Source organism: Myripristis murdjan, chromosome 16, assembly GCF_902150065.1.
Source record: "Myripristis murdjan chromosome 16, fMyrMur1.1, whole genome shotgun sequence".
Lineage (NCBI taxonomy): Eukaryota > Metazoa > Chordata > Actinopteri > Holocentriformes > Holocentridae > Myripristis > Myripristis murdjan.
In genome coordinates, this window is record NC_043995.1 from 1,956,444 (window position 1) to 1,983,872 (window position 27,429).

Below are 27,429 nucleotides of genomic sequence, written 5' to 3' on the forward strand. Positions count from 1 at the left end.
TCAATAACTTGCAACAGTGCCAGCTTCTTTAGCTTGCTCACTCATTCTCACTCACACCGGCATTGTTGTTTAGTTTTGTTTATTTTTTATCTCTGTGATGTAAAATAAATACTTCACATATGTGATTTTTCATCAGTCTGCTGTTGACCTGAAGCGGCAATCCAGTCTAACAGAACAACTGATAGTTTTAACACTCCTCAAAGACTACGTTTGTGGTAGATTGTCCTGTTGGTCACCTTCCCTGATAAGTGATAAGAAAACACTGTGTTTAGTGATAATGGGCTTCTGCTAACATTTTGCCATGTGCAGTGCTGACGGATAATCGGCTCTATGCCAACACTTTAGCATAGCCTACACTGTTGAATGGCAGTAGGTCACTGGCACCATCTTGAAATTGAGAAACTAAGAGCATTCTAAGAAAACAGAAGGTCTGTGATCTCACTATGATATAAACAAAACAAAACATTGACAGAGCTAACTATTTGTGATATGTAGACTGACCCGCAAGAATTCAGTAGCTGACCACAGTGATGCTTGGTCCATTGGGGAACTTATCACAGATATCATTGTAGTGAGGATACTTGAGCAACAATGCATCAGTATAGTTTATATTTATCTTAATAGTTATTGTTCTAGAACTGAAGGGGCCTTAAAGCTAAATGGAGTAGTCATGGTAAAATAGATTTGATAGTATGTGGCCGAGTCTCAATTTCCTACAGTACAGGGGGCTCGTAAAAATTGCAGGAAACGTGATACAAAATAACACTGGGTTTTGTACTTGCTGAACATGATGTGAAAAATCACAACATAGCAGGTGAATGCTCACTGAAGTTGTTATCAAAATAAATCTGGCTACATCAGTGAGTTAATGATGTTCATTTTAAGAACTTATGAATCTACAAGCCAAACCACTAGCAGCTTTATCTCACTAAACTATATATAACTAAAAGGTCAATCATCCTACTCTGATTATTGGCAGTAACCTACGATAAGTCAACACAATAATGCTTAAAGAGATAGTTCAACCATTTAGAAAATTATTTCACTTCTCCCCTGACCATTTTCAAACAACAAGCAGAAATTATCAGTGAATATAATATCACTGAATAGATTTTTATTCTTGTCACTGTAATTCCCCTCACAAGTATAACTGACTGAGAAGCAGCTTGTCCGTAAACGCCATTTCAGATGTTTGCTGAATATGTACAATCAGATTGTGCATGTTTGTCAGTATGTAGATGTGGACACTCCTCTTCCTCTTTTGGTTTTGTGTTTTCAAAAAAATAAAAAAGCAGTGGGGGGAACACAGGGCCCTTGGAGCATGGATATGCTATTGATATTGCCATCACTAGTACAATGATAATTGCTCTCTCCATCTGACAGTAAAACCTACATGCAACATGCCAGCGAAAGTTCTGTGGGGAAAGTCAAGAGGCAAGATAAGAAATAATAGGAAAAAAATAGGAAAAAAAGGACCTATCAGGGATGAGTTTCTGTCTATGTTTTCATCACTTACGGGTTAAGTTGACCAACTGGACAATCTCCTGGAAACTTGGTATATTCCTTCAACATGGTCTAGTGTTTTAATTGAAGTCTGTCCTCTGGCATAAAATGAACCCATAGGTCATTTGTACAGCAGTTTATTACAACCTATAGATAGGTTTGAAAAATAAGCACCCTCTGGTGGCCCTGTAAAGAAAAACACTGTGGTGTAGTAGTACGGGGTGACAAAGTCCACACAAGGAGGCTGGTGGATTGTTGGATGGGTCAGTCAAAACTACTTGCACTTAGCTGAGCAGAGTTGAAATCGGAAAAAAGTAATCCGAGAGCAGTGTTTGTTTTTAGCATTACTAATATTAGTGAATGTCAGCTAACATTTCGTAGCCTAACCTTGACCATTTCCTAACCTTAACCACTATGACAAATCTTTTCCTGTCTTAACAACAACCTGTTGCCAACCTTAGCCTGTGTTAAGGTTAGAAAAAGGACTTCAAGGACTTTAGGTCATATTAGAGATTAGGGTCATGTTAGAGGGTTGGAACAAATAATATAACCTCTCAAGTTTCAAATTTACATTTTTCATCAAAATTTTTAACGTTAACATTTCAACAGGGACTATTTTTTGGCAGAGAGACCGTTTCACACCGCCTAATTTCAAGTCATCAAAGTACAACAGTGTCACTGCTTTTAGGAAAACTAATGTAGACAAGCAGAAACCTGAATTTGGGGGGTATTTGTGTGCGAGTTTATTGTTCAGCATGTGTAAATTGTATTATAGGGTGGATTTTTGCCAGAAATATAAATGACCCTGTGACCTGACCACTGAGTCTCATTTAGGACTTCTCTTCCTCAGAGCTTAATGCATGAGGGTCCAGGTTTCCAGTGCCTCTATGCTGGCAGACTGTCTTTTCATCCATGTGGCCTATTCTTGGCACAGGATATTCTCCCATGCAGGGCTGCTGGACCGCGCCTAAATTATCCATTTAGACAGTTGGGCAAGACTGTCTGCAGGCCTCTATGGTTGGGAGAGAGGCCTAATCACGTCATCCGTAGAGAGAGACCGCGCTGAGTTGTAATATATTGGATTTCTGTTAGGGGTGATGTGCTAATGTCAGCACTGAGCCTCCTCCTGGGGCTGAAACACTGCTCTACTGATGGTCAACCCATCCCTCTCTCTCTCTCTCTTTCTCTCTCTCTCTCTCTCTCTCTCTCTCTCGCTCTCTCCCTCTCGCTCTCTCTCTCTCTGTGTATGTGTGTGTGTGTTTCTCTCCCTCTCTCATTCGTAGTCTCACCACTTGGCGTTCTCCATCCAACTGTGCTACGTTTAATGTGTGAATTGGGGCTGCAGTCATGGCAGAGTTAGGCCTGTTGGAGGTGTTGTTGTAATTATTGGGAGGCTGATGTTAAAGTACCATTACCAGTGATTTTGCATGTTTAGCAAAATATTTTTAAATGTTTTAACTTCATGTTTCTGAAACTTTTTAGAGCATTTCCTACTTTAGAACTCCAAATAATTGTTCCTACCTTATATCAAGCCATTGGTTTCCATTCATTCTATTAAGATATAAAAATGAACTTTCAGAGACTTGAACTTTTCTTCACACCAGTATTCCGTCACTGTAATAAAGTCCTTCACATTACTTTTTTCTAAAAGCAGCAGCACTGTTGGGTTTTGATGACTTGAAATTGGGTGGAATGAAATGGTTCCTTAGCTGCAGAAGCAGAACATTATAAGATGGGTTTTTCAACCAAAAATTTGAAAATTGTGGGATTTTGATTATTTGTTGTTAAATCTTTATGATTTAGAAAATAGCTTGTTACAATGTAAAATGTGTACAAATTGTCATAAAGCAGCCAAAAATTCAAAATCACTGGTGTGATCCTTTAAATCCCTTTATCTCTTATATGTGTCATTTTTTGCCATGTTCCTGAGTTGGACCAGTATCTCCAGTTGTTTATATGTGTAGATGTCAGCAGACCTCCAGCATTTGCTGAAGTTAATGTCCTCTCCTCTGGGAGTATTCTCAGAGAAACTTGATTATATAGATTTACTAGATTGATTTAGCAAAAAAAAAAAAAAAAAAAAAAAAAAGATATGATTGATAAATGGTCTTGGGCTAAGCTTCATTAAGGAATCATAATTAATAAAGGCAATATGTTGCAATTAGTTTGCAAAGACTTTCATCACCACCATTATCCTTCTATGTCATTCTTTTGCTATGTTGTACTGATGGGAGTAAATTGAGAAGACCATATACCTGCTGCTCTTAGGCAGCTGCATTTACATCTGCCATTGATTTATAGCTATTTGAAGTTTGGAAAAGAGTGCAACTTGAGTTATGTGATGAACATGCAGTCATATTACACCACCGGCTGTGGCTCCCTGAGGCTGAAGCGAACCAGTGATGGAAGGAGACGATGTTAATGTCTCAAGCTAGGTTCTGCTTTGACAGTCAGTGTGTGTGAAAGAGGCCAAATGCAAGAATCCGGTGTAAGAAAATAATCTTTAAATTCTGTGCGATTATAATGGTGATATAATTGGTGCAGCATGCTACTATACGTCCTCATTGCTCAGGGAGTGTCACAGCCCCCTGAAACCAGCTGTGTACTTAGCTTAGCTAGGACAATGCATAATAAAGTTGTGAGCCATGCGCTGTGTGCAGAATTGCAGAAAGCACTGGCTCCTAGCTTTATGTTTCAGATTTAGATTCAGATTCAGACAACTTTACCTATCCCCAAGGGGCTATTCATTTGTAGCTTTCCTAGTCCATGCATCCATACATACAACAGACTACTACTAATAAAGTCAAAGAAACATTTTGAGGGCATGGGACAGTAAGAGGAACAAGTTACAATAAGAACTGTAAAAATACTCTAAGTACAAGAAAAGAGCAAGAGATACAGCAGTAAAACACAAATAAATAACAGCATGTCTTAAAATGCATTTCAAACAAGTTATTTAAAATGGGTAAGGTCTGTGTTCAGCAGCTTAACAGCAGGAATAAAGGACTTAGAGTAACGATTTGCTCTCCTTTGTGTTTATGTGCTTATGTATAAGGAATAATTTCAATCTATAGATTTCTCTGTTCTTCTTTCAAAAATGCAGAATGATGACTGACATTTTAAGTACTCGATATTGTCAGTGCCTGACAAATTAATCTGGATTTCATGGCTGGTGTACAAGTGTGAGTCAAAAAGAGAGCGTTGCTCAATCAAATCATGTCTGTGTAAATTTGTGCAAAGAGAATTTAAGTCTGTGGCTTGTTGCTGTGTGCTCTTCATTCATAACACTTGGTTGGTTTATCATGCTTTTGGGTTATTTTCTTAATTTCTAAAAGTGCCCAAGCGCAGTTATAAAGAAAACTTTGCTGTCTATCTTACAGTATTACCTTGTTTTAAGAGAAGCTACTGAATAGGAGACTAAATGATTTGTTCAAAGTGAAGCAACAGCTGACAATGTACAAGGTATCATATTTGGTTACATATACATACATACATACATACACACACATACATACATATGTATGTATGTGTATGTATGTGTGCGTCATCTTTTGTCCACATAACAATGAAAAACATGTAGTGCTAACATAAAATAATAATAATAATAATCCGGATAATAATAATAATAATAATAATAATAATAATAACGGTGGTGCTAATAAAATGAATCTGCTGATGTGTGGGGTGTTTATTTGTATTTGCAGTGTGTTGTAGTAGCAATAATGTGTCCAGGCAGAGACCTGCAGCACGCCGCCACACAGCCCCGTTCATCACCGTGCTCGCTGCGTTTCCAGCGCTTTCGCCTGCAAACGGCGGAGATGTAAAGTGGATTAGGGTTAACTAGCCAGTGTAACGTGGGGGATTTGAATCGCTTTTTGCCGGGCTGCTTTTATTCACCGCATCGCTTGTCTGTCTGCGTGCGTGTGTGTGTGTGTGTGAGTGTGTGTGTGTGTGTGTGTGTGTGTGTACGTGTGTGTATATGTGTGTGTGTGTGTGTGTGTATGTGTATGTGTGTATGTGTGTGTGCTTTTTTTCTTTTTTCCTGTGCAGCTCCTCTCTGCTGGGATCCTGGTCTGCCAGGGGCTGCAGAGCCGTGCTAGTCGACTCATTCAGAACCAAATGCGTGTGTGACAGACTGTCCACCTTCGCCATTTTAGCACGGCTAAATCCCGACATGGTAAGTCCGACAACCTCCCTTGACTTCGCTGGCGTTAAGGTATCCGCGACGGTGTGTTTTGGTGGGGTTTTATGTGTATGCATCTGCCGGGGGTTTTGTGCAAAGGGCGTCATTGTCATTACATATCAACAGATCCTCCCTCCCTCTCTCTCCCCGCTCTCTCCCTCTCCCTCTCTCGCTCTCTCTCGACATGCCAAAGCCATGCAGCAAGGGTTGTTATTATAGGCTTTGCCAAGTAAACGATTTTGGACGTCTTTCTATTCCAAGTTCGAAGAAAATAGGCTGGTGTTTATCTTTCCCTGAAGGAAAATGGCTATTTGTTAAACCTGAGCATTTTAGCTCCAAGTGCAGATCAATGCCAGATGTATTGATTTGCATACATCACATGCTGAATGGAATGCTGTAGATTCTGAAATGATATAGGTCCTACTCATACCTGCATGCAGCTCTACATCCCCCCTTTCACTTTGTCATTCCATGTGAACAATTGATGCTCACATTAGCATATTTTAACATATTTGACTATCAAACGGTGTCTCCATGGTTACCAGGCCCTGTGGAAAAAGGTGCCTGCATGGCAAGTCAGATATTCTGGAAAGACACATTTTTAGCTAATAACACTTGGGAGCTGCATATAACACCATTCCCTTAAAATGTGGCTGCAGCTGGACACATGGAGGCGGGAGGGGAGGGTGATAATGGAAATGTCTGTAACAAAAAAAAAAAAAAAAAAAAAAAAAAAATCACTGCAGAATCCCAGTGACTCAAATGTGCCCCAGTTTCTTTGGGGAAAGGGCAGTGTCTTTGTGGGGAATTTTCATTCAGTGCGATTAGTTATTATTAGACTGGAAATTGCCTCGGAAGCAGTTTGTTCACTAGTTGCCCTGGTAACAGCATGGGTACCAGAGGCTCTCTTAAAGACATAGGAGGCACCATACTGGTTATTGCTGCCTTCGTTGTTTAAATGGGAGGCAGAGGAAGATATGGATGACATGGTTAAAAGCACCTTGGATTGAACACCTTGAGTTCAGCATATATTCCAAAGAGTTCACTATGTTCACATTGCTGTGGCAAAAAAATGGATGCTAGCGAAGCACAATTTGATGGCTTCAGCGATAAACAAACATGGTGGAAATCTGCAGCTGTGTTTTTACTATATGTGCTTTGCTCTCTCCAATGCTCTTTTCTGGCCTAGGGCGAAGATTATTCAGTTAACAGGGAAGGGCCTTTAGCTGAGCCTGAGTGGGAGGCATCAGGATGCACCTCTGCAAGCTGCAAGATGTTAACATGTCGAGCAGCTTTGCCAGCATCTCTGACAGCATGTGATGTATGCTGTTCTTTCATGTATGGAGAGAATGGGACGTCAGGCTCCATTCAAACATCTGGCAGCTTGATGTGGCTTCAGGGCAGCCGTACACAACCTCGTGGAACACAGCTTCAGGAATCTTGTTTTTGCTCTTCTTGTAAATTTGGCATAGATCAGGGGTTTTCAAACTTGTTCATGTTCTGGACCTCCATGCTGACTCTCATTATCCCCTACTTTAAGTGATTTTGCCTTGGGACTCTGATATGAAAAGATATTTTGGTTTGTGTTAATTATGGAATTGTCAAGGTGTCACACTTGTCAAATAAATTTCAAGTGGTGAGAGTGGTTAAAATAATCACTTCTACCTATTTTTGTGTTGTAGTACTGCCTAGTGAATTACCCTTTGAAAATTGACCAAATTCACTTGATTAAAAATTAGCAAAAAAAATATATAAGTGAGTACATAAGAACAGAAGTAAAAACATAAAAAATGAGGGGGAAAGGAATGAGAAAATTTCCAAAAACTTTAATAGATGATTAGAAAAATAGAAGGTACCTGAGAGTTTGTATTTTATTTTGTAATCACAAAAAAACTGCATTTATATAGATAACAATGACGTATTTAAAGGTCAGATTAGTGATGCTGGATCAAATGTTGTATGTAAAAAATACAATCAGGATGTTTTGCCAGTTCCAGCAGCGTGAGACAACCTTCTTCCTATATTTGGTCTGTTGCTGTTCCTATGCACCTGCGTAAAGACCACCCAGGTGTGCAGAAGCTGTTGGCGTGCGTTTTTAATGATATGAAAATGAGTAAAAGAAATAATTTACTGCATTTTTTGAAGCAATCCACAGTATGTTTCTAGACAAGTCTGTCACCGTCTTTCTGCTTTTGTCTGTCCACTTCTGCAGAGCTTCTGGCAGTGGATGTATTAAGCTTCCAAGTCTGTCAGTTTTGAATGAAAAAAACTAAAGTACTCACTATGCATTCATTTTTGTCCATATGTGTATTGTTTATTTGGTTTGGGATTGATCCGTACTAGCTAGCATCTTTGCTCTGAAGTGCAGCAACTGGAAATAAATAAAAATAAAGACGGAGCCAGAATGGGTGGGACACTTAAGGTCAATAACCAGCAATTGTTACATATTTTACTTGATAAACGGCTTAGGCTAAATGATTAATCGATTATCGAAAATGTAATTTATCAATGTTATGTCAGTCAACTAATTGATTAATTGACTCATTTTTTCAGCTCTGGATGATACTCGGGTTGGGTGAGACAGGCAGAATCCAATTTCATGACATTTTTGACCGAGTACCTCAGTATCAATATTGGTATGATATTGTGGGAGATAGTGATTAGCAGGGATAATGTATGGGGAAATTAAGTAATTTAGGAATGAATATTAGTCTGCACGTTGCTTTATATTGTTACTATTTTGATCGTTTCAACTCACAACAGGTGCAAAATTATTTATAACTCTGTTTTGCTGACCCGTAGCCCAGTTCCAGATATGGTTCAATTGAGGGGATGCGGTCAGTAGTCAATAGTCACTAGTAACTATTGGTGCTCTTGTCAGACATTTAGATATTAGAGATTTTTCATAAACATTTTTCATAAACAGTCGTGAGTCGTGAGTAATGTGGGTATGATGACCAAACAGGTAGAGGCAAATAATAGAAAAATGTAATGAAATCAAAACCTTGCATCCCTTTACTGTAATGTTGCATTTAACCCAAAACTCAAAATATCACAATATCCAATATCCCTGTTTTAATTAATCAGATCTCACCTTTTAGAATTGGTTCACACGGCCTGCTACCACTCAAGATGGTTTATTATAGTGGATGAAGATTGCAGGAAAACCTTTGAGGCAATTCTAAGAATGGCAGATGCTGCATTGTGTGTTAACCTGTAGATGTATGTCAGGGCAATATATTGATATTATATTGATACTGCAGTATCAGACTAGACATCGTCTGTCTGGGGCATTGTCTGTTCTGTTATTTGCCTCTACCAGCTTGGGCATTATATATCCACAATACTGATAATTGATTAGCACAAATCTCATTTTGTGAAAGCACCAATCATCGCCTTTAAGATATCGTTACAATATCAATAACGAGCTGTTGGGTGAAAAATACTGTGATATTCGATTTTGTCCATATCACCCAGCTCTAATGCAATGTAAAATGTAATGTGCAAATGAAGCATGGCTAATGATTTGTAAATGGTCTGAGTGTGTGTTAAGCTGCCAGATTTTTGAATGGATTTTGGCCTTACATTTTCTCCACACGAGAGGCAACAGCACACTGATGTGTGTGTAAATGGGCTAAGGCTGTGTGCAGCAGCATGATGTCCAAATAGTAGCTAGCTACTCTGTGCACCACGTGACTGCTGCTGCCTCTCCTTGGACTTGGGCCTGCTATATTCCCCGAAGCCCACCTCTACCTGGGCCGATGACAGGCCGTTCACAGCACTGTCGCAGGCTGGAGGCGTCGCATGCCCTGAGGAAAGCAAAATGGTGGCTATTTGACTCGGCTGCCTCTGCCAAAAAACAGGGGAAAGGCAACTCTTCTCCCTTCTCATGTAACTCTCCCTTCTCCTCACTTGATACTGATTTTTTTATTTTTTATTTTATTTATTTTTTTTTATTTTGGGGGGGGCACCCATGCTTATCATGCTAATTATTCCTACTGCAACACATAGTAGCTCCTAAATGGCCCAACCCTCTGTCTGTCTGCAACTAGCCTCCTACAGCCTCAGCATGATAAACACCCCAACCTCTTTTTCTCTGTCCCTGTCTTCCCCCCTCACTCGTCTCCTCTTCACATCCCTCTATCCTTTACCCCTCAGTCATCTCATCACATCATTTTTCATGCTCTGGTGCTGCATTATATTTTCGGTCTCTCTCTCTCTCTCTCTCCACTCTCTCCACCATTTACTCTCTAGCTGCCACCTCTCCTGTCCGTTTTGCTGTGCCACACTCGGCCTCAACTTTGCTGCAGGCTTTTAGAAGGAAAAACAGAGAAAAAATTGCAATGCAGTGAAAAGCAAAAGACCCAAACGTGAACACGATTTGCGGCCATTTCTAGCCTTGTTTTGCGACGGGGGGAAGAATATGAATGGATGAGCTTGTGCTTCTATCATTTTGGGTGTTGTAAGCCTGTGTAAGCCTATTCTTCTGTTTGAATGTGTGCTGTCAGAGGCCAGTGGATGCAGTAACAACCTCTCTTTGACCAATTAGCCCACATTCTGAGAGTGAGAAATAAGTCAACAAGACTGAGGCCTGTATGGCTTCAGGCCATGGCCATGTGTGCTGCTATAGCCTACATACTGCTAGAATGTCAGCCTACCAGGATACTAGCGTGTGTGAATTAATGTTAGCCTGCTTTGTTTATAGACATCCACTAAATGTGTAGAAGTCATATGCAGGTCAGTGTATGCAGTAGTAGTGGTTTTAAAAGTGGGGTCTGGGACCTCCGGGAGTCATTGAGGGGCTTCCAGGGCATCCAAAATGAGGCATAGTTCAGTGTCACTAGAATTTAATCCACTACAAATTGTTGCAATACAGAAATTGTATGAGGGATCATTTCAGCATTTCTTTTTCCTTTCTGTGTGACATCTAAACAATTTAACCTTTTGATGCCTGAGCAAATTCACCTGATTTCTTTCAAAAATATACTGTGGGGTTCATTAGCAAAAAGCAAAAAATTATAGGACATACATAAAAAAATTGCAAAAATTGCAAAAAAAAAAAAAAAAAAAAAAAAATCCAAGGAAATTACCTTAAAATCATAATTATTTTTCCAGAATATTTGAAAAAAAAATGCTTTTTTAATGTAAAATTACATGAAAACTATATTTATCATTATTAAAATGATATATTTAAATGTTGGAGCAGTGATGCCCTGTGATGGACTGGTGACCTGTCTAGGGTGTTTCCCGGCCTTGCACCCAGTAAGCGCTGGGATAGGCTGTAGCACCCCACGCCCCCCATTAGGATAAGCGTCTTGAAAAATGAATGAATAACATCAGTGATGCTGGATCGCCATTCAGATTTCTTGTGTTTAAATATTTGCGAAAACATCCAACACTTTGACCTGAAAATTAGCAAGAAATTGGTATAACTGGGGGCTCCAGTTGCTCACCCTGTAGAGTGCGCACCATCTAAATCTAAAGCTAAGCTGCAGCAGCATGGGCTTGAATCTCGCTCAGACCCTTTGCTGCATGTCATCATGTCTTTCCTGTCTCTCTCCAGTGTGACTGTCTAATAAAGCAGCAATTTCTCCCAAAAAGTCTTTAAAAAGGGAGCTGCAATGTTTTGATAAAGGTAAATTATGTGACAAAATATTTTTCATATTTGTCTATTTGGATATTGCACTTGGCCGAATTGCAATTTGATACTTTAATATTTTGTTTAATTGTTTATCCTCCAATAAAAACTGCACTTATTCCTGTAATTGATTCATAGTAGGCCAATAGTAGCTAGTATCAGTGAGTGTACATTGATTAGTATTTGGATCTGTACTCGTCTTGGCTCAGAAAAATTGGTATTGGTGGACCTCTGTTTGTTCATGCAATCCTGTTTGTTTGTGTTTGTGTATGCAGTTATGTATTTGTCAATAGCTTCACCTCATAGATTTCTAGTTCAAACAGAAAAAAGCAAAGCACATCCCCTCCATCTCTCCAGCGGTGGAAACTGGAGCGCCTCTGTCTCTGCTGTTGTGGAATAATGTGGTTTGGTCACTTTATTTTGAATAGTACGACTTACTCTCGGTGACTGCTGCATGGGACTCCCGGTCTGCCTCTGTCATTGGCTGAGAGGCAGTAAAAGTTTGTCAGTCTCAGCAGACGCCTTTCCGTTCCACTGCACTCGTAATCTTTTTTTCCCCTTTTGCTTTTAGAGGAGGAACTCGCTGCAGTGCAGATTAATCAGGGGGATTTAATTAACTTGGCCCCGGCACACACATCAAACCTGGAGACAAGACAGGCTATAAACTCAGCCAATTATCTCCTGCTTGAGGGCGGGGGTAGAGAACCTCCCTCATGTCGTAGTCCCCTCATGTCCACGCACCCTCCCCGACTTGTTTCACCACACTGTCCCCTCACCTCACCTCACCTCAGCTGGCAACAACAGCACACATGAGCACTTGGGTCAGGCTGATACATGGGGCTGATACTGTCCATTTATTAAAAAACAGATCTGTTCCAGTTAGAATCATCCATCTCTGATATGATGGGTATGATATACATATCGTGGTCATGGTACTGGCCTTTGGAAACCCATATTGTGCAAATATTTGCTTGTAAAATACAAAAAACATTACAACATAATTCACTCTGCAAACATTGTTCAATTAAGAAACCAACACGTTTCCAACCTGCCTCTAGAGCAGGTGGTCTCTGCCCACTTTTGAAAAATAAGTCATGGGTTTGAAACCCCTCCATGATGCCGTGAAGCACTATGTGTGTATCAGAGGCCTAACACAGTCAGACCTGGCCACACTGGGCTTACAGGCACAACATGTTGCTCTTAGTAAAACACCCATGTGAGTAATCCATTTTTTTGATTGGGATGAGCATGGATTACTGTACACTGGACTTTGTCACTAAAGAGTGAACCCAGTTGTTTCTGTATCCATTCCAGCTGCAAGGGTATTTGAATGTGAGCATGCATGCATTCATTCATTCATTTTTTATTGATGCTGCCAGCAGGTGATAGTTGTGTCAATGCTCAACATTGTTAACTCTGACCATTTACATGACAATCAATACAAAATAACACAAGTGTCAACTTTATGTGAAAGCCATTATGGGAAACTAAAACTCACCACTGAAAACTCAGGCTACAGAAATAGTTTTAACAACTATTTAAGGCAAAGTGAGGCAAGTTTCACTACAGGTTACACAAGCTGCCGCCCTGAAGCTCATTTGTAAAGATTAGAGCCTGCATCATATCCAAAGTAGCTGACAGTGACTTGCAGATATCTGCTTTTAGAGGCGTGTACCAGTGGTTTCGCATGTTTAGTGTAATACCAACACAAAGTATAAACTCCATGTTTCTGCTAATTTTTTCCTGAAGCAAGCAGTTGTATTTTAGAACTCTGATATCGTGTTTGCTACGTTTTATCCAACCATTGGTTTCTATTCATTCCAGTATGATATGAAAATGAACGTTCAGCGTTTTCAAACTTTCTTCATATCAGTAGTCCACATTGGTTTTCCTAAAAGCAGCAGCACTGTTGTATTCTGATGACAAGAATTACTTGAAATTGGGTGGAGTGATGTTTGCTTTACACAGCCAATCACCAAAAATTCAGATTTGAAATTTAAGGGATTTTGTTGTGAAATAATTAGTACCCCCACATGATTTACAAAATGGTTTGTTGCAATGTAAAATGTGGGTAAATAATAGTTAACGGGCCTAAAATTCAAAATATCTTGTATGATCTTTTAAGGTTACAAGCTGGTAATTGTGCTTCCATAAGTCAGCATATGTCTGGTTGAAACAGGATGCCTCCAGGCTTATTTTGCAGCCTTCAGCATGCAACCATGGTGTTTTAGGAAAAGGAAACAGGGTTTTTTATAGGCTTGTCACAATACCAGAAATTCAGTAGTCAATACCAGTACCAGTGATTTTCCATGATTCTCGATTCCCGTTTCGATACCACGGTTTAAAAAAAAAAAAAAAAAAAGCAAAGGAAAAATCCAATTTACTTCAACATACACCCCTCTATTAAAATCTGTCCAACATTCAAGTATTTAAGCCTTCAAGTATTCAAAACAAACAATAAGTCAACTGTGTAAATAACATAATAACTTAAATAACAACTTTTTAGATTGATTGCACAGAATTTCAATTGCAGTATCCAGGAGAGACATGAGAAAAATGTAGAAGTAATAAGTAGTCTTACACCTAATTTAAAAAAGAACTATTTAACGGGGACCTTTGATGGCAACGTTTGTATATTTTGTTTTGCGAATTTATTATTATCCCCTGAACATCAGCCTTGAACGCAGTCTCCTTCCATACGTGACTCTTGCTGTGTTTCTTTTGGACAAGCCAAGGCAGAGCTGCCACTCCAGCTGCACCTGGAGCAGCCATCTTTCATGTATGTTTGTCTTTTCTTCGGTGCTTACTTGAACAAGCGTAAATTGTATGTGTACTGCCCCCGTCAGTTCTGGAAGAATATGTTACAGCCTGCTGAAGGCTAAATCTAAATGAATACTAAATCTAAATGAATACATCCCATACCTACGGTGCCACAGAAAAACGGGTACTGTTGTATTTTCGGACCATTGGCATTGATTTGGTACTGAATTATTGGTTCTTGTGACATCCCTAGCATTTTACTATAGTAACATGCTGACAGTCATTGTCAATTTAAAATATTGTTAGCAAAAAAAAAAAAAAAACATTATTTGAAAAATTGGCTAAAAAGATGAAAAATATTAGTTAGTTATATTCATTCCATTGTGCTCTCTAATAAAAGGCGAACACTGTGAAGCTACAATATCAGTCTAAACCTATTACAGGCATACACATGCATAAGCAATAACCATGCACCCTGCTGCAGCTGCTGCTGCCATGTTACAGCATTGCTATGGCAACCAAGACAGTGTCTGCAGTAGCATGGAGACAGTGGAGCTGCCAGTTCTCAGCATGGAAAAGGAGTGTTGATATAAATCAGCATATGAATGTATGTGAAGTTTGCGTGGTGTTGGAGTGTGTGTGTGTGTGTGTGTGTGTGTGTGTGTGTGTTTTTATGGGTGTTGTTGGTGTTTCTTTTTTATTCTCTGTGTCGAATCACCTTGAAGTCACCTTGCTCTCCAGCCGAGGCCCAAATAGCAACAAGGCTGCTAACCTCTCAGCAATAGATATCAGATGTGTGTGTGTGTGTGTGTGTGTGTGCTCACCCATATGTGAGACAGTGTTTCCCCTGAATTGTATCCTTGTCAGGCTTGAAAGGCCTCTGACACAGCATGCAGACCATCAAGGCACACTAGAACTCTCCATTGAAACCCAGACTAATGAAATGTTTTTTTAGGTGGGTTAGCTGCTCCTTGAGGCAGTGGTAGGCAAAATGATGTGTGTATGGGTGTGTGAAGGCATGCTAAGCTTTACCAGTCTGACCACTTATCAGTGTTCTTTTCTCTACCCCATGAACATCTGTTTGTTTTTTTTGTTTTTTTTGCTGGATACTGGCTGGATGCTCCAAATGCTAACTGTTAGCATCCTGCCATTGAGGTAGACTTCCCCCATCTAACATTCTTAAAAATAACTGACTTAATGCACTAAAATTGTTAAATAAACAAGTTTAACTTTGATGAGGTGCAGCATAGGTGTTACAGCCCAAAATGACATAAAAAATGTTGAATATTTTAAAAAAAACAAAAAACAAACAAAAAAAAACCCTCAAAAGATGGCTGGCAGGTGCCTGAAATGAACATGAAATGTGTGCAATAGAGTGGAGAGAAGAAGAGAGAAAAAGAAGAGATAAAGAAGAAGGCAGCCATAACATTATTTGTGAGCTGTCTTTTAGCGCTCTATACAAATAAATGTGTCCCTCAACATGTGTACATGTGTTCAGTGATGAGCACAAGTGACAGCAAACTCAAGTGATCGACCTCTGTCTCTGTGGTGGCTACTGCTGCTCTGGTGCTGAGGGATACAGGAAGTGCAGAAGTTGTTTTTGGATGCTGATAACAGGAATAATACAGTTTTAAACAGTAATTTGAGCACAGCTATGTGCATTTGGTAGTCATACAGCATCTGTATTTTAGTTTCAGAAAGTGACACTTATAACCTGATTTTAAACCTTCTTTAGGTGGATTAAGGCAGTTATTTTTGAAGCATTGTTGCTGGGGTGAAGTCCACCTCAGTGGCAGGAGGCTAACAGTTAGTATGTGAGAGGAAGATTGCAACACTAGTACTGTCCCACATAACAGCTAGGGTGGAAGCCAAATATCATCCTCAATTTTTTTTTTCGCCCTGATGGCAGGCCAATATAGCTGAAATGCATCAGCAGCGATTTCGATTTTCCAACACTTAATTTGACTCTAATTTATTATGACATTAGACACACACATTAGTGCCTGAAAAAAGAAAAAGCCTCACTGTCACCATACAAGATGTTCTTTCAGTTACAGAGGCTTCCCCCCCCACGTTTTCCATAATTTGTTTCTGTTTTGTCTGCTGCTTTCGCAGAACATGGATAAAACACAGCTCCCATCTGTGACACTGATTGTGGGCTGTGGAGTGTCCTCGCTCACGCTGCTGCTACTCATCATCATCTATGTATCCGTGTGGAGGTAAGATAACACACCACGCACCCAAGTACTCAGGTATTAGGAGGTCTGACGTGGTCCATTTTGTCATTGGCTATATTCAGCAAAAGGACCACCGTCATTGCTTTTCTTTTTTCCCCTCTTTTTGTTATTTTTCCGCAGGTATATTCGCTCGGAACGCTCAGTCATCCTCATTAACTTCTGCCTCTCCATCATCTCATCCAATGCCCTTATTCTCATTGGACAAACACAGACAAGGAATAAGGTAAGAACCAATTAGAAACTTTGCATCATAGCAAACATCATGCAGACTCCTGAAAGCTCCAACATGGGTTACACTGATGAATTCCTTTGCCAGTGTTGGCATTTTCTCAAAAATGAGATTTGTTCCTCTCACTGTTGTCCACCTCTGATATGATGAAAAGGTCAAATTTAAAAATGCTATTTCATCAAGATATCATTTTCAAATTAATTGTAGTAGCTTGGTATCATTACAGTAAACAAGTGAAACCATGTTAGAGCTGAGTGGTAGCCTGTGGCTCACATTAGTAGTGTTGTTAGTGTTTCTCAAAATTAAGACATCATAAACCAGTAAATCCATAAACTCAGTTCAATTCAATTTTATTTGTATAGCATCAGATCATAACAAAAGTTATCAGAGGGTGCTTTACAGAAACCCAACAGATACCGGCCAAATCCATGGAGCAACATCTCCCCCAAAGAGCAGCACAGGGCCGCAGTAGTGAGGAAAAGCCCCTTTTAAAAGCTTGAGCAGAACCCGGCTCTGGGTGGGCGGCCATCTGCCTCGACCAGAAGGATTGAGAGAAACCGTCTTGCTTCCCTTCTCTTTCCCCTCCCTTTGTTTTTACCAAATAAAATGAACAGACTCTCTCTCATTGTTACTGAGTGCTGGATACTGGCTGGATGCTCCAGATGCTAACTGTTAGCCTCCTGCCATGGAGGTGGACTTCCCCCCAGCTAACACTCTGAAAAATAACTTAAGCCTTAATGCACTGTTAAACAAACAGTTACAGTGTTGGCTAGCAGGAGCTAGTTAACTGTCTGTTTTTTTTTTTTTTTTTTTCTGTGTGTTTCAGGTGTTATGCACCCTGGTAGCTGCATTTCTTCACTTCTTCTTCCTGTCGTCGTTCTGCTGGGTTCTGACGGAGGCGTGGCAGTCCTACATGGCGGTGACCGGCCGCCTCAGGAATCGTATCATACGCAAGCGTTTCTTGTGTCTTGGCTGGGGTAGGTCTTCTGTCCGCTGTGCATGCCGTTGATCTGTTTAGTGCACTCTATGTGATGCCATTTTGCATTTTTATGTTTTTTTTTTGTTCCTCAGGTCTCCCTGCCTTGGTTGTGGCAATCTCAGTGGGATTCACCAAGGCAAAAGGATATGGAACACCTAGCTAGTAAGCTTTCTCTCCATTATTTCTTTATAGTACTGCTGTACAGGCCTCGTCTTCTTGAATAGCTACAACATGTGCAATGCTTGGATGTTTTATATTGTTTTTTTTTTTCAGCATAATTAACCTCTTTCTCCTCCCCCCGGTCTTGTTATTCATACCAATGCGTTCCCTCTCATCTATCTTTTACCATTCTTTGTCATGTCATGCATACACCCCTCATCTTTTTCACCCGATTCTGTCCTGCCTTTTTTACAACCTTTTGTCTTTTTTCCCCTTTTCCTGCTTCTCTCCTCCATCTCCATTTCCCTTGGTTCTCATAATCATACCCCTCTACAAATGTACATCCCTATGTGCTCCTCCTCTTTTGTAGCTGCTGGTTGTCTCTGGAAGGAGGTCTTCTCTATGCATTTGTTGGACCTGCTGCAGCTGTAGTCTTGGTACTTACTCTTTCTGATCAGTTTTCTTCTAAAGCCTCTGTCCTAAGCCAAATCTAAGGCCATGCTACAGTCTAGCCATAGCAATAACTCCCATCTAGTAAACAAGTTTTTTCTTTGTTCTTTTGGCATGCATGTCTCCATTAACTCATGAACAGTCAGTTTATGACATTCACACGGATTACAGTGATCATAGCGTTTTTCTTTTGCATTTATCTGAAAGCAGAGTTTACAGAGCTCTTCAAAGAAAGGCACAAGAGACAGACCTCAGTTTGGCTTGATCAGAGGAAAGGTCGGGGGGGTCACCAAAATCATTAGGGTTCTTCTTCTAGGAATTGTGAACGCAAACAACCAATTTGTGTGCATTTGTGTTATCGAGTTACCGTGTTCACAGCCAGGATCTGCAGTGGGAGTTGGGGTGGATCTATAATATACCTGATACAATAGGGATATAGATATATGAAGAAAAGAATACATAAAGTAAAATACAAATAAAACAGAAGAAACCTCAGCACTCACTAGTTCCAGTCATCCAACAAGTAAAACTATTCCCTGAAAATTATGCCATAGATGTGTCAATATTAGATATTACATCTGATACATGTATACATCTTTATCACCACTGTCAATAAAAAATATTAAATTAATTTTGTTACCTCTGTATAATTATTGTAATTAAATGAGAAAACTTCTATGTGACACCACTGCTGTTGTTAGTGTTTCTCCAAATTAAGAGCACATTCCCCACAAGCCGTCTTGCTTCCTGTCTGAGAAAAAAAAGATTTAGCTCCATTTCTTCCAGTAAAAAAAGAAAGAAAAGAAAATATAGAAAAAATGACTAGGAAATTAGCAATAAGAAAAATAAAACAATGACAACAAACAAAGAAGAAAAAAAATCAAAATTAGTTAAACAGTATAGGAAAATGACTAACAAGGGGGAAAAACAACACAAGAAAACTAAACTTTAATTAGTATAAATACACAGTATATTTAAAATGACAAAAAAAATTACCCATAAAAAAAATAAAAAGCCATAAGGTGAATTTTCGCCCACAAGCTCAAAGTTAAAAGAGTAATCTGCATTAATACTCCAGGAAGCCACCCTCTTCACTGTCTTTACCCTCTCTCATTTCATTTGATGTCTGATGTTTCTTTCACTCACAGATGGTAGAATCTAAACTTACTCCAAGTTGGTGTGTTGATCTGACTGACTCATCTCCAGTTACGTGCATGCCACCATCAATCATCTCGTCACAATAGAGATTGTCATCGTCATCAGAGTGGTGCTGCATGTTGTGAATTTCAGAGTGAAAATGCTTTGCCCTGTGTTAATCCTCTGTCTCTTCTCTTTGGCAGGTTAACATGGTTATTGGGATTCTCGTTTTTAACAAACTGGTGTCCAAAGACGGCATTACTGATATGAAACTGAAGGAGAGGGCGGGGTATGCCTTATACCACACATCCATTTTACGTAGTGACCTATAACCAGCCTGATGGCCTAGCTAGGGGCGGGACTAGAATGATGATTGGCTCTTCATCTGAAATTATCCTTAGCCATGGAGGCAGAGTTTTGGGAAATTGGTTTAAGATGACATTTCATTTTTAACACCATGGAGATAAGATAAAGAAGATAAGGAAGGCAGAAAAAGAAAGGCACTGGTCAGGACTAAGAAATGTGACAGAGTGAATAAAATCAAGACAAGATAAGAGAAACAGTGAAAGAAAATGTGCTTTCTCATATAGCGAAGACGATGATCAATGCTTTTGAGATTGATGGGTGATGGGGTTAAATATAGAAGGGATAGGAAAGTGATAGAAAGAAAAAGAACGATGTGCAGAAGACTGTCTGGTTATTGGTCCTGTCAGACACAGCAAGATGATGGCTCATCTCATTGCTTTCCTTAAGTTTCATATGTGTCGCATTTTCCTTCAGCTGCTCTTTGTTTGCAGGTGTTGCTATTGATGTAAACTTTTGTAAATCCATCATTGTCTTTTTTTCTCTTGTTTGGTTGGTTCTAGTAAAGGGAAGCAGGGCTCTTGTACAGTGAGACTTCAGGAAAGAAATTCAAGCATTCCCATTCTACTGAATCATAATCATAATGCAGACACGATGGATAGCTGTGCGCAAAATGTTGGCATGCTAATGTGTTGTGATATATATATATATATATATATATATATATATATATATATATATATATATATATATATATATATATAATTTTTTTTTTTTTTTAAATTAAATGTCAGTCATCTTGGTCAGTCATGTCACCAACCTCTGAATGACAAACATGACTTGATATTTGTGATTCTTTGCATATTTTTCTTTATTTGTTCAATTGTTCAAGTTGTTTTTTGTAAATTATTATTTTTTTTTTAGTTTCCCTACCATTGAATAGGTCATTAGTCGGTCACCTTGTTGCTAATAATAAATGATTTTAGTATTCAAGGTTTCAGTAAGCAGTGCCATGTCTGAATGTTGTTTCTGAGGGTTTCCCACCCAAGTAGAATATTCAGGGGAAGATAATATAGAGATATTATTTCTCTTTCCTCCAGCTGTTGTGTAGGACAGTAGTGGTGCTCTCTTCCTCTCATTGTTACTGAGTGCTGGATACTGGCTGGATGCTCCAAATGCTAACTGTTAGCCCCCTGACACTGAGCTGGACTTTCTTAACAGTAACGAGCCTTAATCCTCTCACAGGTTTAACATCACTAAAATAACAACTGTCTTCTGAGTGCTAAAACATAGATGGCAAGTAATGTTGTGGCTAGCTTCTTCCTTTCCTCCTCTCACACACATTTCACATACCTTCCAGGCTCCTGCTAGCCAACATTGTAACTGAGGACCAACAATAGTTACAACAATAGTTGTACCTCTGATAATTCTTTCCCATTGTTTACTTAACAATATGAGTGGATTAAGTCCGGCTCAGTGTCAGGAGGCTAACAGTTAGCATTTGGAGCATCCAGCCAGTATCCAGCACTCAGTAACAATGAGAGGAAGACAGAGTCACTACTGTCCTACAGAGCAGCTGGGGGGAAGTGAAGTAAAGTCAAATATTTCAAAATGGGTGCACTGTCACTTTAACTTGGGCACAACATGTCAGCTATTGGTGACCTCACTGCTGTGTCTGCTGTCAAAAACCCATTTTGGTCAAACCCTCATTTGAAATGTCATTTCATATGTAGAAAAAAACAAAACAAAACAAAACAAAACAAAAAAAACTCACGTGCCCTGCTCCCCTTTACCTGCAGGCTGTTCTGTCTCCATTGGCATTGTTGGTGCATCCAGATGTTATTATTACTTTTTCTTTCTCTCTCTCTGAACAATATGTTTGCTTTCTTCAATGATCTCTCTGTTCAACTGTACTTGTTTTTGCTGTCTGAAACGTCATGTTTGAGTTTGCACAGAATCCCCTCTCTCTCACTCAGGGCTCTTCAGTCAGGAACACATCAGTCTCAGAAGCCCCCTCCCATGTCATCAGTGATTGGGTAAAAAAAAAAGATACCTGCCCATCCCACCCTCTTCTTATGGCTACCAGCCCTGCCCATCACCAAACCTGCTCAATCTATTCCTCTAGCAAGCACCTCTGATTGGCTTACTATTACCTCCTCGCTATTTACCTCACTATTTACCTTGCAGTTTATGTTAACACTTCTTAGCTGGATATAAACATATCTTAACATTATTGCCTCAGGTTCTGAAAATTGATGGTGTGCTTTTAGACAAGATCTAACTGTTTCTATAATAACGCAGTAGTTGTAGTGCAGTAATATTTTTTTAGTTGTGTGTGAATGTATGGGAATAAATGTGTGTAAGGTTGTTAGTATGGTAGTGTGAATGTTTGCATCTGTACAAGTGTGTGTATTCTGTGACTACTGGAGCAAACATTTGTCTGGCAGTAAGAGCTGAGTTAGATGAAGCCTGAATAGCCTCAAAATGGTGGATTAGTTTATTTGCATTTTCTTGCATCTTTAGTCGGAACACGACTCATTCAAAAACTTGGAGGAAAATCTGATGACACACCGTGCAGCAGGAAATGGCTGGTTGAAGATAGATAAAGTGAAAAATAGATACTCAAAAAGCTTTTTTTTCATGGAACCAGCTTTGATTGTAAGTGTGTGATAAAACAGTTTTTTTTACATTGAAACCATAGAGTTGACTTTGTGTTTTTTGAAGGTGACAGTGCCTGATTACAAGTGAAACAGAAAGTCACATGAACTCAAAAGTAGCTTGTTTATTGGATCTGGTTACTTGCCATCCCACATCACTAGAGATTTTGCAAGGTTAAGAGGATGATACACTTTTTTCCACTGAGTTCTGGTTCTTCAACTGGTTCTGTTAGGGAGAACCAAGATGCTACCTAGTGAATCGGCACATGTTTGCACCAGTCTAAAGTGGAGCCATTGTGATGGAGGCGTCACCAGGTCACTGGCCACTGACTCCAGTGTTGCTGTGGCTGAATTCAGCCCCAGTCTGCTGCTTTGCCGCTCTATGACCCAGCACATTGTGCTAGAGTTCATAATACTAACCCATGTTGCCCCATTGCCACTTTTTGCAAGGTCCCTTTTTTGAGTCTCTACACTCTTTTTTTTTTTTTTTTTAAACTGTTTTCTAGTACTTTTTCCCTGTTTCCTGAAATTCAGGAGATTGATAGCAGTAGTTTTGTTTCTTTGGCGGACCACTGTACCCACTCTTGCTGTAGTCATGTTTCCCACCTCAGGTCCTTCAATTTAATTTTTGTCATAACGTTCATAACAGCTCACAATTACATTCGTGAAGTAGAACATAACTGGTTCCTTGTTGGTTGAAAAGGCCAATGTGAGTTTCAGAATGTATATTAACTGCAAAATCATCAACTCAAGGAGAAGGCCATCGCGTCCGATTCATTTGTTAAGTAGCTGTCTCTCACAGCACAGTTGTATTGTCCAGATTTCCTCCAAGGTTTTGAATGGGTCATACTCAGACTCTGGATGGTAGTAAATATAGTAATCTTGAGGCAATTCAAGGTAGAGTTGGCGGCTGCAAAGCTGTGTGTATCTGAACATGACCTGACATGGATCTTCAAGTTTCTCCAGGCCTGAAAGGGATCTGATGGTTATTGCAAGGGCCAACAGTGATGAGACTTGTTTGTTGGTACCTCTGAGACAGACAGAGAAAAGGGGAAGGTGTCGTTATGTTTAATTCCTCTCGGTATCTGCACCCGCCTCTCCCCTCTTTTACCCTTCCCCTGCATGCATTTCTCAAGGTTCAAATGCATAACATGTTTAATGAAGCTAATTAATGTGTGCAGCATCTAATTAAGCGCGCAGCAGCATCTGTACCAGGCGAGATGGCTTACACCTCTGAGACCATGCCTCGCTGGTTAGGCTCCTTTTCTCTCAAAATTAAAGCATAATTGGCTGGGAAAATGAAAACAGACGAGAGGCCTAATTCCAACCATCAGTGGTATTTCCTCACTACATGTGAACAGTGTAAACATTCAACTACAGCAAACCATTTTGAATCTTAACCCTGATCAAACATTGTGTCAAAGTGTAAAAGTTTGTATTTATTTATTATTAGTACTTGTAGTTATACTATTATTATTCAGTTTATTTGTTTTAGCTGTGTGGTAGCTCAAACCTCCAATTCCTGTAAAACAGCTGGTGTTCAGCATGGGTCAAAACTTGTTATCCAAACAGTAGACTTAGATATCTATGTCCTGTCCATGAATATGTCCAAAACATAATTTGTGCAGATAAGGTATATAGTATCTGCAGAACTCTGAATATGAATATGCATTGGAAATGGCATCTTAGAGATATCCCAGTCTACTATTTCTGAATTCTGGCCCTTAATTTTTAAGGTTCATGGTTGAGTTGAAGGAACGGATTGGACCTGGTCAGTTTGAAGTTTGCTCATGCTGGATGTTTTCTTATCTTTTTTCTTTTCTTTTTACTTTTTTGTCCCAGCTTAATGTATCTCACCCTCCCCACCCCACCCCCTCTACCTCTCGATCACGAAGACAGGGGAAACGGTGTTGTATTTCAAAAAATGCTGATTGCTTTTTAATATCACTGCCTACGGCACACATTTAGTGGTTGTATTGCCCTTTTACTTGAAATTGAATTCCTTCTATGACGTGATTTTTAATCCGGGTGTCCAGAGGCTACAGAATCGATTCTTTTAGCTCTTTGACTTTAATTGTTGTTTAGGAGGAGGCCATATGGTAACAGATTAGTTTGTTATTACTTGTCAGTGTCTCTAGCATTGTGTTCAGTTCTTGACTGGCAGCGACAGTGGAGAGACACACGGAATTCTAGATGAGAGCTCTGATATTTTTGTGGTAGTTTTGGGAGTACTGAGTTTTGGTCAAAACAAACAATATGGGTGCTTCAGGGTATCCATACCCAGAAATTGTATTTGGTTGCTTGCACCATAGTATTGTGCTGGAAAGCATAAAAAATAAGATGCACCATGTCCTTGACCTCCTTCAAGGCAACATACACCCAAACAGCAGCTATATGTGATTTCTCGGCTCAGTTTGATGTTCATTGGTGTTTTTTTTTTTTTTTTTTTTTTTTTTTTTTTTTGCTGGGCATCACTGGCAATATCAAGATATTTCCAGATAGTTCTCTAGGGGGATATCATGTAATTTTGTGCGTTACAGATGTCCTTAGTTGTAGTGATTTTTGTCCAGTCTGAATTGACAATGTGTGTGTTTTATATAGCCGACCTCTGTGATTACTAGAAAGCAAATTACCCGCTGTTTTTCGTCACCCTCTGATAAATTTTATCCTATCCAAATGGAAACCTACGTATGGAATTACCAGACAGGTATATTTTTACAAACATTTTGACCACTATTGGATGCCTTAGGCATTTATTTATTGTCAAGTGCTCCTGGAGCGCAACTAATGTACCTCTCACTGGAGTGTGTGTACAGACCACTGCTCTGAGAGTCTGTAGTTATGGATATATCAAAACAGTCTATCGCCAATTTAACTGCTGTGGTTAGCCTAACAACATCTACCAGGCTGCTGCCTGTTGAGAGTCACTTCAGTTATGGGAAAAAGGAAATCTGTGAAGACAGCCCAATCCTTCAAAGTTTAAGATGACTTGTCTGACAGTTTCTGGTCCACGCCTATCTCTGTAATACTGGGAAGAAATTACACAGATTCTAATCCCGTCCAAATGGGTTCACGAAATTACAGTCTGTGTGTTACATGTCCCGGTAATTAAAACTCAAACATCATTTGGAAAACTAATTCTGTCCAAATAGGCATATAGTTTCACCAATGTTCAACAATCAGACAGGGAGAAATCACTTGGCAGAGATGCCCATTATTCTGCCCACAGTCTCAATAGACCAGAATGCAGTGCTGCCACAGGACCTGTTTTCTGTGTTTCATTAGATGCGTCACTTCCCCTCTGCCCATGGCAAAAGGTAACAACATACGCCACACTGAGGCCACTTGGTGAACAAAGGAGAAGTGGGTGAAGGTGGAGTTGGAGATGTAAATGGAACACACTTGACTGTGTGCGCAGTCAGCCCGCTTTTTACAGGTAATTCAAAATACCTGTCAACTTGGGTCAACGAGGCAACAGTGTTTTTCGCGGATGATTATGAAGGAAGGTGAGGTAATTACATACAGGGATCAGTTCCAAAATGAGTTTCATGATGAGTTGAATTTGGATATAGGATTACTGTTTCTATACAGATATAGGTTTGTACACAGTATATCATTTTTCATTACATCAAAACATGAAGGAAAACAGCAAAGGATCGTGGGTAATATACATCTCTGGAGTGGCCTTGTTGTTGACTCATTCCCACAGCCCCTCCAAGTGTCAATCTCATGAAGCCCCCACTTGACTTTTTTCACACAAACAGAGGGATAAATATTGCGGTGGCAGTGATTCCTCCAAGGGGAAGTCAATGAGAGTGAGTGAAACAACTAATGAAATGCAGCAGTTGTGTTTTGACAGTGTGGAAAGGCATTATGGGAAGTGTACTAAATCGCTAAGTGAAACAGAAGTAGATGAGGCATGTTTAGGGAAAGTGGGTACAACAAAAAAATGTAAATTCCAACACTATCACTAAACAACTCCCAGAATACACTTAATGTCAGATTGATGACATGTAACAATGAAAGACATTTGGGGTGGGGGTGGTGGTGGTAGGGGGTGGGCTTTGAAAGGGGTGGTTAAAAATGGGGATTTTATTATTTAGTACTGTACTTGAGTACGATCTCCATCATTCACCAAGATTTGAGAGTTCCTGAAAGTCACTAACGGTAATAAAACCGAATAAAACAGCAGGCCTGAGCAGGTGTACCCCCAGAGTAACATTATTGTTGTGACTCTGGTAAGACCAGCCAACTCACTTGATGGACCTAGTTAACATTGTTGTGGAGCTGTGTGCTAAAAACATGCATTTTGTGATGTTGAAGTGAGATGGTCCATGACTGAATCACTAGCTAAAGCTCCATATTTCAGTGGAAGCCTTTGCTAGCCCCTGCCTCATCTTGTCTTCTAAAACAGTCCTCTGCAGCTGTTGGAACAACAGTTACTGCTAATAGGCTATGGTTTGTTGAGGCCAGCACATGCTGATGCAGGATAGCAGGTACAGTTGAAGAGTAAATCAAACAGGAGCGGGAGTAATTAAGAGGTGATGTTCTGACTCCACTCTTACATGTGAAAGTAACATATTACTGTGCAGCAAAACCACTTAGAGAAATCAACTGTCAGGTATCTGTGTAGGAAGGACTTCACTCACAGTTTCATGATGATTTATGCACCCAGTGATGCCAATAAAATCATATTAATAAAACATTGCACAATGTAATTTACCATCCCTTTAACATTTTATGTCATGTTGGCTGTAATTACCGTTTGACCTCATCGTGTGCAGATGTGTGTATGTGTATGTGTGTGGATGCAAGTTGAAGTTTGAAACCAGTCCGGGTGTAAAGCTTAGCAACAGAGCCTGGGAGTGCATGTGTTAAGCAATCAGTCTGGCTAGCGGTGCGTAGATGCTGTGAAAATAACCAGGGGTGGACACCACCAGAATGTGTTTGGTTATTCTATAACAAACAGCTTATCACAGCAGGCAAGGATGCAAAATCCTCAGTAGACATACGCAGTGCCTTATATCAGGCATTTAGATGAAGGCTTTATTGCATTTCAAGCAGATAAATGGGTGAGGGCATGAAACATCGCTAACACAGAGTCACTTCCCAGTTCCCTGCGGTCAAGCTTCCAGCTGCCCATCAGAGAAACCGTTCATTTGTGAAGAAAAGCAGACATAAGGTAAAATTAAAA

General features: G+C 39.8%; 1 protein-coding gene across 1 annotated transcript in view; it reads left to right on the forward strand.

Moving 5' to 3' along the window:
- adgrb1a (adhesion G protein-coupled receptor B1a) overlaps positions 1–27,429 on the forward strand; it is a 140,212-nt gene that overhangs the window by 98,951 nt on the left and 13,832 nt on the right. The window contains exons 18-25 of the mRNA XM_030071915.1: positions 5,554–5,680; positions 16,200–16,303; positions 16,442–16,544; positions 17,377–17,527; positions 17,622–17,691; positions 18,059–18,125; positions 19,479–19,564; positions 21,555–21,614. Of these exons, the coding sequence (XP_029927775.1) occupies positions 5,554–5,680; positions 16,200–16,303; positions 16,442–16,544; positions 17,377–17,527; positions 17,622–17,691; positions 18,059–18,125; positions 19,479–19,564; positions 21,555–21,614 (768 nt within the window). The remainder of the gene's footprint in view (positions 1–5,553; positions 5,681–16,199; positions 16,304–16,441; positions 16,545–17,376; positions 17,528–17,621; positions 17,692–18,058; positions 18,126–19,478; positions 19,565–21,554; positions 21,615–27,429) is intronic.